Source organism: Mytilus edulis, chromosome 9 (genome assembly GCF_963676685.1).
Source record: "Mytilus edulis chromosome 9, xbMytEdul2.2, whole genome shotgun sequence".
Taxonomy (NCBI): Eukaryota; Metazoa; Mollusca; class Bivalvia; order Mytilida; family Mytilidae; genus Mytilus; species Mytilus edulis.
This window is the reverse complement of record NC_092352.1, coordinates 1,126,403-1,143,224: the sequence shown is the minus strand read 5'-3', so window position 1 is coordinate 1,143,224 and position 16,822 is coordinate 1,126,403. Positions and strand designations below refer to the sequence as shown.

Sequence of the window (16,822 nt, the reverse complement as noted above, 5' to 3'; positions counted from 1 at the left end):
TGCATAAAATTTTTCGCGACCACTACACTGCATCAACATTGACGCCATTTTAAACCCTATAAAACCAAAACCATAAACCACCCTTGGACATGGTTTGAATAGTTTCTGGAACCCAGTTTTGGTTTGAGAATAACAAACGTCGAACCAGTTTAGGTTCGAAACTAGTTTCAAACTGGTTTTCATTAACAAATGGAAAGTTTATCAAACCAAAACTGGTTTTGCACTAACAAATACGCCTGCAGCTTCTTCTTAGTATAAGCCTCCTTTAATTAGGAGCCCCTCCAAATATATATGGAGTTTTCCCTTAACTTTAAAATTTAAAATGATAAAACAAAAATGTTCTATTTCCAACATATGTACAGCACATAATAAACAAATAAACAATAAAAGTGGCATGCACGGCATCTTTACATGGACATTTTAATTACAAATTAATCTACCATACAAGTAGTTTTATTTATAGTTAAAAATATGTTTCATTTAAATTTGCTTTTTAATATGCATAAAAGATACATTAAAAAGAGGTTTCTGACACAGAATGAATTTGGTCGAAAAACTAAACTTTGCTGATATTCGTAAGAAGCATTTCAATGTCAGGAATATGTATGATTTATTCAAGAATATGACTGATTTATTTAATAATGTTCCATTTACAAATATTGTTGCATTTTTAATTTTTATCACGTTATCTTACTGTTGATTTTTATTTGTAAATAATCAATTTGCTTTAGTCTAGAATTTTAGTATATTGAAGGACTTTTTGTCTTATTTTAAAAATATGCTTTAAATTGTAAAAATATTCGAATTAGCTCTCGCCGCGATATAGCCTTTTTGTGCTAATGCGGCGTAAAGCTACCAACAATCAATCAATCAAATCGCGGCCCAAAATCTGAATACATTGTTAGATTCAGCATATCAAAGAACCACATATATTCAATTATTGTTGAAATCAAACAAAGTTTAATTTTGAATCCCGATTTAGACCAAATGAAAACTTGGCCAGAAATCAAAAATCTAAATACATGCTTAGATTCAGCAGGGACTTTCTATACTGACTAATTTGTATAGATATCGTTAAGTGACCAGTCCCGTTAGTATAGAAAGTCTCTGGTTTCAGTTTAGCAAAAAAACCTTGAATTCATTTTTTTCATAAAATCAAAATAATCTTAATTTTGGACTATGTGGACCCATTGAAAAATAAATAAAATGCTCCACAGGGCGCAGCTTGATACAACCGCAGAGGTCGAACCCTGAACAGTTGGAGCAAGTATGGACACAACACTCAAGATTGATACAGCTCTGAATTTGGATTGTGATTAAATAGTTGACAGAGCATAGGTTTCTGTCACATAATGAATGTGGTTTAAGAAATTAAATGTTAAATAGGACATTAACCGATTATGGTCCAATATGCATGCTTAGATCCAGCATATCAAAGAACCCCAATAATTCAATTTTTAAGGAAATCAAACAAAGTTTAATTTTCGACCCTTTTGACCTCAATGTGGACCAGTTTAATAACAGGGCCTAAAATTCAAATATCTAAATTCACGGTTAGATTCAGCATATCAAAGAACTCCATACATTCAATTTTTTATAAAAACAAACAAAACAAATTTAATTTTGGACCTTTTGGACCTCAATGTGAACCAATTTAAAAGCAGGACCCAACATCCAAAAACTAAATACCGGGTTAGATTCAGCATATTAAAGAACCCCAAGAGTTCAATTTTTGTTAAAATCAAACTAAGTCTAATTTTGGACCCGTTGGACCTTAATGTAGGCCAGTTTTGAAAACAGGACCGAAAATTAAAACAAAATCTAAATATACTGTTAGATTCGGCATATCAAAGACCCCCAATAATATTGAGAATGGAAATGGGGAATGTGTCAAAGAGACAACAACCCGACCATAGAAAAAACAACAGCAGAAGGTCACCAACAGGTCTTCAATGTAGCGAGAAATTCCCGCACCCGGAGGCGTCCTTCAGCTGGCCCCTAAACAAATATATTATAGTAGTTCAGTGATAATGAACGCCATACTAATTTCCAAATTGTACACAAGAAACTATAATTAAAATAATACAAGACTAACAAAGGCCAGAGGCTCCTGACTTGGGACAGGCGCAAAAATTGTTTTATGAGATCTCAACCCTCCCCCTTTACCTCTAGCCAATGTAGAAAAGTAAACACATAACAATACGCACATTTAAAATTCAGTTAAAGAGAAGTCCATAAATCATTTTTTGATGAAATCAAACAAAGTTTAATTTTGGACCCTTTGGACCTCAATGTGGACCTATAAGAAAACGGGGTCAAAAATCCAAAACTTAATACACGATGAATTCAGCATATTAAAGAATTCCAAGGACCATAATGCAGACCAATATGAAAACGGGACCAAAATTAAAAATATAATTACACAGTTAGATTCGGCATATCAAAGAACCCCAATAATTCAATAAAATCAAACAGTTTAATTTTGGACCCTTTGGACCTCAATGTGGACCTATTTGAAAACGGGTTCCAAAATCAAAAATCTAAAGCACTGTTGGATTGGCCATTTCAAAAAACACCAGAATTAAATTCTTGATGAAATCAAACAAAGTTCAATTTTTGACCCCAATTTAGACCAATTTGAATACTGTGCCCAAAATCAAAAATCTAAATACACCCTTAGATTCAGCATATCAAAGAACCCCAACCAGTCATTTTTTTTTAGAACCAGCAATATTAATTTTGGACCCTTGGGACCTCAATGGGGACCAATTTGAAGACAGGCCCGAAAATTAAAAATCTTAATACATTATTAGATTCAGCATATCAAAGAACACCAATAATTAAGTTTAATTTTGGTGCCTTTGAATCTTAATATGGACCAATTGAAAAACATACCCCAAATCCAAATTATAAATACCAGATTAAAGAATCCCAATGTAAGAATTCAAGAATTTGAATTAAACCCCATTGAAATTGCTAAAGCAATAAGCAATGTATACAAAGTATTACAAAAGAATTATTTTTGGCCCTTTTTAACTTAACCATTAAGGTCATAACCCCAAACTTTATTTTATGATATAACATCTTGTGGCAGAATTAAATAGCAGTAAATAGAGTTATACTCAAGTTTTTGTCCAGAAACCAGAAAATCCCTTTTAAACCCCTATTTATTAGACAGTTGGACCCCCTAAATATAAATTAAAACTTTCATTATGAAGTACGGAACCTTGTGGTAAAATTTCATAGAGATCCATACTCTAATACGCAAATAATTGTCCTGAAACGTGAAAAATGCCTCTTTTGGCCCTTTTTGGCCGCTTATTATCAAACAGCTTCCACAATAACCCCAAAATAATTCCCAACCTTCCTATTGTGATATGGAACCTTGTGCTAAAATCTAATAAAGATCCATGCACTTTCACTTATACTCAATTTATTGTCTGTGAACCAGACAAATAATTGTTTTTGTTAAGTCCTTTTTGGTCCCTTATTCAGCTATATGACAAAATATAATTAATCTCAGTCATCTTCATAACTCAAGTTATTGTCTTAAAGCCAGACAAATAATTGGTTTTGGCCCCTTTTGGCCCTTAATTACAAAACATCTGCAACAATAATCCCAAAAATCAATCCAACCCTCCTATTGTGGTATGGAACCTTGTGCTAAAGTTTCACACAGACCCATACACTTATACTAAAGTTATTGTATTCGAACCAATTTATTTTCTATGAACCTGTTAAACTGACCTTCTAACAAAACCACTAGGACAATGACCTCCCCCCTACCCCCCAGTTTAAAAAAATAAATCCCAACCATCCTTTAGTGGTATTGAACCTTGTGCTAAAATTCCATAAGAGATCTATGCACTTATACTGAAGTTATTGTCTGCGAACCAAAATGTTTTCAGACGCAGACAACACTGTCACATAATACGAACGCAATTTTAAATTCAAATTCATCTTTTTTCCCCAAAAAAATCGGGAAACCCTTCCCAATTTTTTTAATAATAAATATAAATATCATTTGAATAAACTTGAAATTTCTGAAAATTGGTTTCATTTAACTTGAGGTATATTGTCTCAGGAAACCTTACTTCACTTTTATTTTAACAGGGATGAACTACATTGAGGCAAATGCCTCTTGTAGTAGGAAATTTCAAAACCCAACGCTTGTCTCCATATCAAATTGTGTTCACAGCGAGTGCCTTGCAAGAAGCAAGTTCTGTTTTCCCTCAGACTTACATGTATAGCCATGATTTTTCGGGATCAATGTTTCTTATTTATTTGTGTTTTGTTCATTGATTGCCCTTCTGTATTCTGTTAGTTTTGCATTTCTTTTGTAATCTAGTAATTTTGTTATGAACTTGATCATGAGTTTAAAAAAAAACTACAGCCACAGACTTAACTATATGAATTCCATTTTTGCTTTATCATGTACATTGGTATTTTGATGTTGTCTCTAGAAACTTAAGTCTTACAATGAATTTATACATTTTGATTTGAGACCAAAATATAGTTTCAAAAAATTATTAAAACAAAATTTGCATTTTCAGATTATGAAAGGGTCTTCGGAACACCCAGAAAGCATGATTTTGCATCATTTGTTCCATAGCTTCTTAGGCTTTCAGTGGCTTCAAAACCCTTCAAAAAATATTTTGCCTCGCTCCGCTCGTCGAAATACATTTGTCAATACTTTTAAAAGAGGCTAGTTACAACCAAACTTTAATACAGTGTTTGTATGCAATACATGTATATGCAGTTGGGAATATACAAGATTCATTTCTACAGAGGATGATGATTAATTCTGATTAAATGGTACATAATGACTTGACTATACATGTATTATTTATGATAAACAAATCATTTAAAAATTGTTTGTTTTCGAATACCATAGATATAGTCGTGAAAATGAATAATCAGTCCCTTGCTTTAATAAAAATGAAAAATCTTGCTTCAATATCAAAGAAAATGAATAATCTGTCCTCTTCGTTTACAAAAATAAATAACCGATCAAAAACAAATCCTCCTGCGTTTATCTGTGTTTTAAACTTTTGGATTGATTGATTGTTGTATGCTTAACATCCAGAGGTAAATATTTCATGCATTTTTAGGAAGATAACTTTTAAGTACAGTGGTAAAACAACAATATGAACATATATACTGATGAAGACAGTTTTAGTAATTTGTAGGAGTTATAAAGGTTTTCTAAAGTAATTTAAACTTCTAATGTTATGTACCTGTTTTGTTCCTAGAATGTTCATTTAAAACATTAACTATATCACCATGACCTCTTTCAAAAGCAATTATGACAGCTGACTTGCCTTCCTTGTCACATTTATTACAATCTGCTCCTATGTCTAACAACATCCTTACTACATCTGTATGTCCCTCACTACAAGCAATCTTTACAGGTGACCAACCATCATTGTCACATTTATTATAATCTGCTCCTATGTCTAACAACATCCTTACTATTTCTGTATGTCCCTCACTACAAGCAATCAATACAGGTGACCAACCATCATTGTTACATGTATTATAATCTGCTCCTATGTCTAACAACATCCTTACTACTTCTGTATGTCCCTCACTACAAGCAATATTTACAGGTGACACACCTTCATTGTTACATGTATTATAATCTGCTCCAATGTCTAACAACATCCTTACTATTTCTGTATGTCCCTCACTACAAGCACTCATTACAGGTGACACACTTTCATTGTCACATTTATTATAATCTGCTTCTCTGTCTAACAACATCCTTACTATTTCTGTATGTCCCTCACTACAAGCAATCTTTACAGGTGACCAACCATCATTGTCACATTTATTATAATCTGCTCCTATGTCTAACAACATCCTTACTACATCTGTATGTCCCTCACTACAAGCAATATTTACAGGTGACACACCTTCCTTGTCACATTTATTACAATCTGCTCCTATGTCTAACAACATCCTTACTACATCTGTATGTCCCTCACTACAAGCACTCATTATAGGTGACCAACCTTTATCATTGTCACATTTATTATAATCTGCTCCTTTGTCTAACAACATCCTTACTATTTCTGTATGTCCATATCTACAAGCACTCATTACAGGTGACCAACCATTATTGTCACATTTATTATAATCTGCTCCTATGTCTAACAACATCCTTACTATTTCTGTATGTCCCTCACTACAAGCACTCATTACAGGTGACCAACCTTTATCATTGTCACATTTATTATAATCTGCTCCTTTGTCTAACAACATCCTTACTATTTCTGTATGTCCATATCTACAAGCACTAAAAACAGGTGACCAACCATTATTGTCACATTTATTATAATCTGCTCCTATGTCTAACAACATCCTTACTATTTCTGTATGTCCATATCTACAAGCACTCATTACAGGTGACCAACCATTATTTTCACATTTATTATAATCTGCTCCTATGTCTAACAACATCCTTACTATTTCTGTATGTCCCTTACTACAAGCACTCTTTACAGGTGACCAACCATGATTGTCACATTTATTATAATCTGCTCCTATGTCTAACAACATCCTTACTATTTCTGTATCTCCCTTACTACAAGCAATCTTTAAAGGTGACCAACCTTTATCATTGTCACATTTATTATAATCTGCTCCTATGTCTAACAACATCCTTACTATTTCTGTATGTCCATATCTACAAGCACTCATTACAGGTGACCAACCATCATTGTCACATTTATTATAATCTGCTCCTATGTCTAACAACATCCTTACTATTTCTGTATGTCCCTTAATACAAGCAATATTTAAAGGTGACCAACCATCATTGTCACATTTATTATAATCTGCTCCTATGTCTAACAACATCCTTACTATTTCTGCCAAACCTTTTTCAGCAGCTACACGTAATGGTGATGTCTCATCATTCCTGCACTGATTAACATCAACACCATTATTAATACACCAATTAATCATAGGAATGTCCCCATCAAAACATGACAGTAACAGTGCAGTATCATTGTTACTTACATCACAGGTGAGTGCTAGTTGTTTCTGGTAAGATACATACAGTTTATTCAAAACACATAGAAATCTCTGTCTGAAGTAAGGAATGTTCATATTTATGTTACAAAACACATCATTTACTTTGCCTTTTGACCAGTCATCAATCATTCTTTCCATGTACATGTCATGATACTTAGGAGGTACAATTGTTATAAACGGATCAACATTGTTTTGTTTATCTAACAAAAATCTTTCCATGATCAAACAACTATGTGCATTCTTTATCAAGCAGCTGATTATTTTCTGTCCAAAGTAGTACACCAGAAAGTCGAATATTTTATCATGTATAGTTTTGTATTTGTTTTGTTCCTTTTTTAGAAATGTATGTGTAAGTGAGTTTAGTTCATCCTGTAAAGTAAGCCGTGATGTCCCTCTATCCAGTTTACATGCCTCACACGTGTTCTCAATAATAGATCTTGTTTCTTTGTTCATATCCTCTGTTAATATCTCTTCATTCAAATTGTTGTTAAATATGACACATAGAGCCAAAGCACAGTATTTACTAGAAAATCCTTTTTTCTGTAGTTTGTCAATCTCTGCTTCATAAACTGTAAATGGGTTCTGGAAAAAATCTTTGATATTAGGTGCAGGATTTTCATGATACAATTTACATAAAAGAGGGAAACAATCATATAAATCATAATAATCTATAATCTCAGGAGCTTTAGTTTTCAGATATAACCCAGCTATTGACTCCTTTTCAGCTTTTGTCAAGCACATGTTATCTGATAAAATGTTGCAAACACATGATTTAAAAACTGATAAAGATTCAAATTTGTCATCCTGATACACTTGTAATCGACACGCTGCTATTATCTTAGCATGTGAATTCGAAAGGATATTTTTTACTCGCTCCATGACTGGTTCCCAAAGTTTTATGTCGGTCTGGTTTAAAGAATAGTTTCCGCATAAATCATCAATAACAAACAATGTTTTCTGGTTTGGATTATAAAACTTAACAATGTCACCTGGAGCGGTAACTGGTAGCACATCGTACCCTTCGTTTGTCATTTGTAAAGACACATGTCGGAGTATTGCCGTCTTACCAACACCAGAACTAGCAGTAATAGTTACACAACTGTTCTCCTTTATACATTTTAGTACATGTTTTGTAGCTTCTGTTGTTATAAACATCTGGTCATTATCCTTCCACTCCACAAGAAGCTGACTGTTTTGTGCTGAAATAGAAATAAAATAATTACTTTCCTTATTCAGATTAATCTTCAGTTCATATGCTTTTTGGAGATTAAAGCAATTTATTCACTGCAAATACTTAAACAGTGTTATGTGCAAATTCTCCTAGCTTAAGGGGGCTCCTGGGAATAAATCATTTTTTTTTCTAATATAGGATTTCGCTATATTTTTATATAAATGAACTTTATCATATACTTAAAAGAAAAATTTCGCTATATCTTTTTATAAATGAACTTTATCATATACTTAAAAGAAAAATGAAATAAAAAAATGGGGTCACCGTTCCTTTAACTCACAATCTCCCGCTGGAAGAGGCATACATTTTTGTTAATGTCCTTTTTTCTGTTGAGCTAATAGGAGAAATAGAGGTTATATCAAAACAAAAAAATAACCTAATTACAGAAATCGCTTAAATTTTTACAATTATTTAGTTTATGTCCAGCTTATTTGAAAACAATAATAAAAAATATGGGTCACCGATGAGTTAAAAAAAAGATATTTCAAATCTAATGCCAAAAAAATGGCATTTTGCACCAAAGGGAGATAATTTGGAGCTTTTTCAATATAAACATTTTAAAAGTCATCTGGGGCCAAGCTGAATCGTTTTTTTTTGGGTTGATTTTTGTACCATATAATAAAGTAAGTGTAATAAATAAAATTTGTAATGAAAAAATAAAGGTTTAATTAGCTGCTGACATTTTTGTACCCAAGAGCCACCTTAATTTCCAAATTGTGTTGGGTTTTTTATGTTGTTTGTTTGATGTATCATTAACATATATCCACTTCTGTTGTTTATTTTGTTGAGTTTATAACAGTTTCTGTTTGATTAACGAGTTTTAAATGTCCTCTTGGTATTTTTCGCCTCTTGTTTCCCCGAACTTTAACAAGGCTTTTTATGAAGACAATGGTAAACATTGCTGAGATGTCTTGCCTGATAATTATGGAATTTGTGTTAAAAGTCATTACGACAAAAGTTTAATACATGTATAATATAAATCTTAACGTTGCATATCATATAAAGAGATAAACAGACATGTTACTTATTATGAGTGAGAAATTCATATGAAACCTAAACAAAGCTTATGCAATACAATTTTCTGCCATTTTCAAAAGAAATGAATGTTTGATACCAGGAATGAATTTAACATAATGTAACTATTTTTTTTTATAAAAATTATAACCCCAAAAGAATTGCTAAAACATATTAACCCTTGCAACATGAGCTTGTTGGTTGTTTTTTTGCCATGGTGATGTGAATTTTTATTATGATTATGAGTTTCAAAGTCCCTCTTTTTTTACTGGTTCTATAAACCAAATACAGCTCATAAAGTGATTATCTAGCCTTGCCCTTTGTTTTTCATGATAATATATAAAGTGTACTACCTTGACCTTTCAGATACAAATTCCAAAATTATTTGCGATACATTTCCTTAAAACAAAAATATTATTAAAGGTTATCAATTTGCCATTGTAGTTAAATCGTTGAATGTTTTTTTTATTAGTATTGCTCTGATGGTTAAATACATAATTAAACATATATTGCTATCCAGTTTTGAAAGTTTATGGCCCGACATTTTATTTGACAAGGCAAAGCTTGGCTCAGACTGCTTGTGATGTTTTCAAATTTATCCTTAGTATTGTTATTAGTATTTTTCTTTCTTTGAAAACATGGTTTATATATTAGTTGAAATTCAGTATTAAAAACTATTGACACAGAGATATGTCTCATGTTTTGTAACTTTGACGGTGAAATGAAATTGTTGAAATTAAAGACACCCTAGTAGATTTCGAGAAAAAGCATGTTAATGCCGCTACAGGTCAGCACTTGCACCCGCAACGTTAAACGTGATTAAACGTTGCAATAACTTGTTTCCCAATCCACTATAAATAAATATGTTTAAACTAAATTAAACTATACTGGTAATATTTAAACATGTTAACCATGCAAATTATTCAAGGTTAATGAACCATGACTGAAGGTGCAGGGTCAATAGAAATGAGATTTGTCAATACTAAAAATCTGCATTTTTAATAATATAATATCATTTACCTTCCTCTAGGGAAGTAAACATTTAACTTCAAGGTGGGGCATAATTGGTTTTTTTTTCAGTGCCAAATAATTGTTTTCTTAGTTTTTTTATTTACTCCTTTTTGAAGACTAACAGGTAAGGGATTTACTCCTTTTTGATGACTAAAGGGTAAGGGATTTACTCCTTTTTGAAGACTAAAGGATAAGGGATTTACTCCTTTTTGAAGACTAAAAGGTGAGGGATTTACTCCTTTTTGATGACTAAAGGGTGGGGGATTTACTCTTTTTCGAAGATTAAAGGGTAAGGGATTTACTCCTTTTTGAAGACTAAAGGGTAAGGGATTTACTCCTTTTTAAAGACTAGAGGGTGAGGGATTTACTCCTTTTTGATGATTAAACGGTGAGGGATTTACTCCTTTTTGAAGACTAAAGGGTGAGGGATTTACTCCTTTTTGAACACTAAAGGGTAAGGGATTTACTCCTTTTTGATGACTAAAGTATAAGGCATTTACTCCTTTTTGAAGACTAAAGGGTAAGGGATTCACACAGTTTTGAAGATTAAAGGGTAAGGAATTTACTCCCTTTTGAAGACTAAAGGGTAAGGGATTACTCCTTTTTGATGATTAAATGGTAAGGGATTTACTCCTTTTTGAAGACTAAAGGCTGAGGGATTTACTCCTTTTTGAAGACTAAAGGCTGAGGCATTTACTCCTTTTTGAAGACTAAAGGCTGAGGGATTTACTCCTTTTTGAAGACTAAAGGATAACCTTTTGAAGACTAAAGGGTGAGGGATTTACTCCTTTTTGAAGACTAAAGGGTGAGGGATTTACTCCTTTTTGAAGACTAAAGGGTAAGAGATTTGCTTCTTTTTGAAGACTTAAAGGTAAGGGATTTACTTCCTTTTGAAGACTAAAGGGTAAGGGATTTACTCCTTTTTGAAGACTAAAAGGTCAGGCATTTACTCCTTTTTGAAGACTAAAGGGTTAGGAATTTACTCCTTTTTGAAGACTAAAGGGTAAGGGATTTACACCCTTTTGAAGACTAAAGGGTAAGGGATTTACTCCTTTTTGAAGACTAAAGGGTGAGGGATTTACTCCTTTTTGAAGACTAAAGGGTGAGGGATTTGTACCTTTTTGATGACAAAAGGGTAAGAGATTTACTCCTTTTTTAAGACTAAAGGGAATGGCATTTACCCCTTTTTAAAGACTTAAGAGTGTGGGATTTACTCCTTTTTTAAGACTAAAGGGTAAGGGATTTTCTCCTTTTTGATGACTAAAGGGTAAGGCATTTACTCCTTTTTGAAGACTAAAGGATAAGGGATTTACACCCTTTTGAAGACTAAAGGGTGAGGGATTTACTCCTTTTTGAAGACTAAAGGGTGAGGGATTTACTCCTTTTTGAAGACTAAAGGGTAAGGGATTTATTCCTTTTTGAAGACTAAAGGGTAAGGCATTTACTCCTTTTTGAAGACTAAGGGGGTAAGGGATTCACACCTTTTTGAAGATTAAAGGGTAAGGAATTTACTCCCTTTTGAAGACTAAAGGGTAAGGGATTTACTCCTTTTTGAAGAGTAAAGGGTGAGGGATTTACTCCTTTTTGAAGACTAAAGGGTAAGGGATTTACTCCCTTTTGAAGACTAAAGGGTAAGGATTTACTCCTTTTTGAAGACTAAAGGGTAAGGGATTTACTCCCTTTTGAAGACTAAAGGGTAAGGATTTACTCCTTTTTGAAGAATAAAGGGTAAGGCATTTACTCCTTTTTGAAGATTAAAGGGTAAGGAATTTACTCCCTTTTGAAGACTAAAGGGTGAGGGATTTACTCCTTTTTGAAGACTAAAGGGTGATGGATTTACTCCTTTTTTAAGACTAAAGGGTAAGGGATTTACTCCTTTTTGAAGACTAAGGGGTAAGGCATTTACTCCTTTTTTGAAGACTAAAGGGTGAGGAATTTACTCCTTTTTGAAGACTAAAGGGTAAGGGATTTACTCCTTTTTGATGACTAAAGGGTAAAGCATTTACTCCTTTTTGAAGACTAAAGGGTAAGGCATTTACTTCTTTTTGAAGACTAAAGGGTGAGGGATTTACTCCTTTTTGAAGACTAAAGGGTGAGGGATTTACTCCTTTTTAAGACTAAAGGATAAGGCATTTACTCCTTTTTGAAGACTGAAGGGTAAGGGATTCACACCCTTTTGAAGATTAAAGGGTAAGGAATTTACTCCCTTTTGAAGACTAAAGGGTATGAGATTTACTCCTTTTTGAAGACTAAAGGGTGAGGGATTTATTCCTTTTTGAAGACTCAAGGGTAAGGGATTTACAACCTTTTGAAGACTTAAGGGTAAGGAATTTACTCCCTTTTTAAGACTAAAGGGTAAGGGATTTACTCCTTTTTGATGATTAAAGGGTAAGGGATTTACTCCTTTTTGAAGACTAAAGGGTGAGGGATTTACTCCTTTTTGAAGACTAAAGGGTAAGAAATTTGCTTCTTTTTGAAGACTTAAAGGTAAGGGATTTACTTCCTTTTGAAGACTAAAGGGTAAGGGATTTACTCCTTTTTGAAGACTAAAAGGTAAGGCATTTACTCCTTTTTGAAGACTAAAGGGTTAGGGATTTACTCCTTTTTGAAGACTAAAGGGTAAGGGATTTACACCCTTTTGAAGACTAAAGGGTAAGGGATTTATTCCTTTTTGAAGACTAAAGGGTGAGGGATTTACTCCTTTTTGAAGACTAAAGGGTGAGGGATTTGCTCCTTTTTGATGACAAAAGGGTAAGAGATTTACTCCTTTTTTAAGACTAAAGGGAATGGCATTTACCCCTTTTTGAAGACTTAAGAGTGTGGCATTTACTCCTTTTTGAAGACTTAAGACTGTGGGATTTTCTCCTTTTTGATGACTAAAGGGTAAGGCATTTACTCCTTTTTGAAGACTAAAGGGTAAGGGATTTACACCCTTTTGAAGACTAAAGGGTAAGGGATTTACTCCTTTTTGAAGATTAAAGGGTGAGGGATTTACTGCTTTTTGAAGACTAAAGGGTGAGGGATTTACTCCTTTTTGAAGACTAAAGGGTAAGGGATTTATTCCTTTTTGAAGACTAAAGGGTAAGGCATTAACTCCTTTTTGAAGACTAAGGGGGTAAGGGATTCACACCCTTTTGAAGATTAAAGGGTAAGGAATTTACTCCCTTTTGAAGACTAAAGGGTAAGGGATTTACTCCTTTTTGAAGAGTAAAGGGTGAGGGATTTACTCCTTTTTGAAGACTAAAGGGTAAGGGATTTACACCCTTTTGAAGACTAAAGGGTAAGGGATTTACTCCTTTTTGAAGACTAAAGGGTAAGGGATTTACTCCTTTTTGTAGACTAAAGGGTAAGGCAAGAATGGAACTGGCTCTATAGTCGCCGTCATGTAAAATTGGCACCGTGATTTTTGTCGAATTTTTTTTAAATATCAGCCGCATTCACAGGAGAAAATGTTTTTCCATTAGCGGAAGAAAAATTCTTTACAAATATCCACTACTGTCCTACCTTTTATTGTGTTTGCACTGTATAATCTTGACCTTCACATTTTTCAAGATTAATTACATTGTAAAACCGCCATCTTGGTTTCTATGAGGATCCCTTATTTATGTGGTAGAGAGTCTAATTTTAAAACAACATTATTTCCCTTGATAATGGACTGTGAGAAATTTACATTTAAATATTACTGTTGATATAAATTATTGATAAAAATCATTATTTACTTATACATATAGCTTTTCTATTCATCTCGCTATAGTTAAATAAGATCTGAGATTAATATTTGTTAAATTGCTAAATCATTTAGAGAGCCACAGTCTTCCTATAGAAACTTTTTAATGTAGGTGCAATAGTTAAAATGCAACCCAATTCTGTTTTAAAACAGTCTACATAAGGCTTTTAATATAGAAAGTTTGCTGGTCTTGCACAGACCTCACCACTTGCTGAAAGATGACATTGTTACATATAGAACAAAATGTCTATCTTCAGTCTTGCTGGTCTTGCACAGATCTCACCATATTTTGTCACTCTTATGTGAGTTTTAACTTATTTACATTTGAATACTTTATTTTTACTATATTAATGTTGATATTTGCTAAATTGTAATTTATTAATAAACTATGAAAACTTGCTAGTGTTGAGTATTACAAAGTTAAATATGAAGGATCAGAGACTCAGGATTCCGATACCTACTCTTTATACAAACAGGGGTAAAAAATTGACACAGAAAATTCACAACTTAAAAAACCCTCCGGTTACATTTACATAACATTCTTTACTCTCTGGTTATATCATTGTCATTGATGTGATACAATTTCCAGCGCTTTTTGCCTTTAAACAATAAAGATGATGAAAAGCTCTGAGAGACCCGAGAAAAAAGACAGCATGTGGAACTCCACAGCAACACTTCCGGTAATAACAATGTCGGATTCCACCATACAAAATAATCTTGGATTATGTGAAGGTCAGGATTATACAGTGCAAACTCAATAAAAGGTAGGACAGTATTTGATTTTTGTAATGATATTTGATTCCGCTAATTGAAAAACGTTATTTTGAATGAATGAACCAAAACATGGTACCAATTTTACGTGACGGTGACTATAGAAAGTAAATTCTGTCTTCCTAAAGTAATTAAACAGACGTCATATACGAGCTATTTTAGGTTTTTAGTGAATATAGGCTAATTTTAAGTACATTTTGGCTAAATTAACATAAAAAATGTTAAGCACAAGCATTGACTAGTATATTTTTTCCCGTGAAAAGATCAAACAAAATACATTTATTACTGCAATATCACACAGATGAAAACTGTCTGGAAAGTTTAAACTAAGTACTGTATATAGATTCAAAATTTACACATTTAAACTAAAGGCTCTCAAGAGATTGTGTCGTTCACCTGACTCTACTGGGTTTTTCATATAAAAAAAAAAATCATAACAGATACTTAAAAAATGATTGAGGCCAACTTTGGTTTAATATTGGACCCATAATGTAATAATAAATCATGGTGGCCAGCTTGAACAGTAAATCAGCAACAAAGTAGCAACACTTCAGCAGCACCTCATAAGGAACATTTATGACATGTTTAATTTCAGTCCAAGCAGTGGTTCTCTAAAAGAAGACATTTGTATGTATTTCCAATAAGGTCCTATGATAAACTAATTCCTCCCCTGGCTGCCATCTTGGCTGATGTATCAGCAACAAAGTAGCAAAACTTCATTAACACCTCATAAGGAGCATTTATGCTATGTTTGGTTTTATTCCATTCAGTGGTTCTCTAAAAGAAGACATTTGTATGTATTTCCCTTAGGGTCCTATGTTATATGCAATTTGGCAAAAAAAGAACCTTCTACAATTTTTTGGATTATTCAATATTTACCCCTTATATTCCAAGGTACTGTATCTTCTTGAGATGTCTTCAACTTTTTCACTTTTTTTGTCAAAGCTTTCTTTGCTCTCTTCAAGCCCTTCACTGACTTGTTCAAGCTCTTATACGACTTTTTCAATTCCATTATTTCACCATTTGAACGTTTAATGTCCAGCATTATTTCCTGATTTGTCTGGTCTAGTATCTTAACCTTCAGGTCATCACACTCCAGTTTCATTGGTTGTCCACCTAATCGGCTGATAGCCTGAAAATTAACAAAGAACAAGGAGTCTTCATTAAAAAACAAGTTGGATTGTGATTAAAAATATCTATATCTTAAAATCTAAATACACAGTAAGAATCAGCATATTAATGAAATATAAGAAGATGTGGTATAAGTGCCAATAAGACAGCTCTCAATCCAAGTCACAATTTGTAATAGTAAACTATTATAGGTAAAAGTACGGTCTTCAACACGGAGCCATAACCCCAAAATTCAATCCCAAACTTTCTTTAAATGTATCAATTCATATGCTTATTCACAATTGATTGTCACGAAACAAAACAAAAATGCAAGTTTTTTACCCTTTTGGTTTTACCCTTAATTGTTGAACATTTAAGACAATAACCCCCAAATCAATCGCAACATTTTTTGGTATGGAACAATGACAACAAAGACAATGTCATACAATTTTTCCAATGCAAAACTATTGCAGTTGCAAAACTAGAGGCTCTAAAGAGCCTGTGTCGCTCACCTTGGTCTATGTGAATATTAAACAATGGACACAGATGAATTCATGACAAAATTGTGTTTTGGTGATGGTGATGTGTTTGTAGATCTTACTTTACTAAACATTCTTGCTGCTTACAATTATCTCTATCTATAACAGTACTTTCTGTGGAAAATGTTATTGAAAATCTTCAAATTTTAAGAAAATTGTTAAAAATTGACTATGAAGGGCAATAACTCCTTAGGGGGTCAATTGACTATTTTGGTCATACTGACTTATTTTTAGTTCTTACTTTGCTGTACATTATTGCTGTTTACAGTTTATCTCTATCTATAATAATATTCAAGATAACAAAATAACAGCAAAATTTCCTCAAAATTACCAATTCAGAGGCAGCAACCTAACAACCGATTATCCGATTTATCTGAAAAT

The 16,822-nt window shown here is 32.9% G+C and overlaps 1 protein-coding gene across 1 annotated transcript in view; it reads right to left on the bottom strand.

Moving 5' to 3' along the window:
- LOC139487431 (ankyrin-3-like) overlaps positions 1 to 16,822 on the bottom strand; it is a 40,409-nt gene that overhangs the window by 10,173 nt on the left and 13,414 nt on the right. The window contains exons 4-5 of the mRNA XM_071272211.1: positions 15,672 to 15,924; positions 5,238 to 8,237 (exon numbers count right to left, since the gene is read on the bottom strand). Of these exons, the coding sequence (XP_071128312.1) occupies positions 5,238 to 8,237; positions 15,672 to 15,924 (3,253 nt within the window). The remainder of the gene's footprint in view (positions 1 to 5,237; positions 8,238 to 15,671; positions 15,925 to 16,822) is intronic.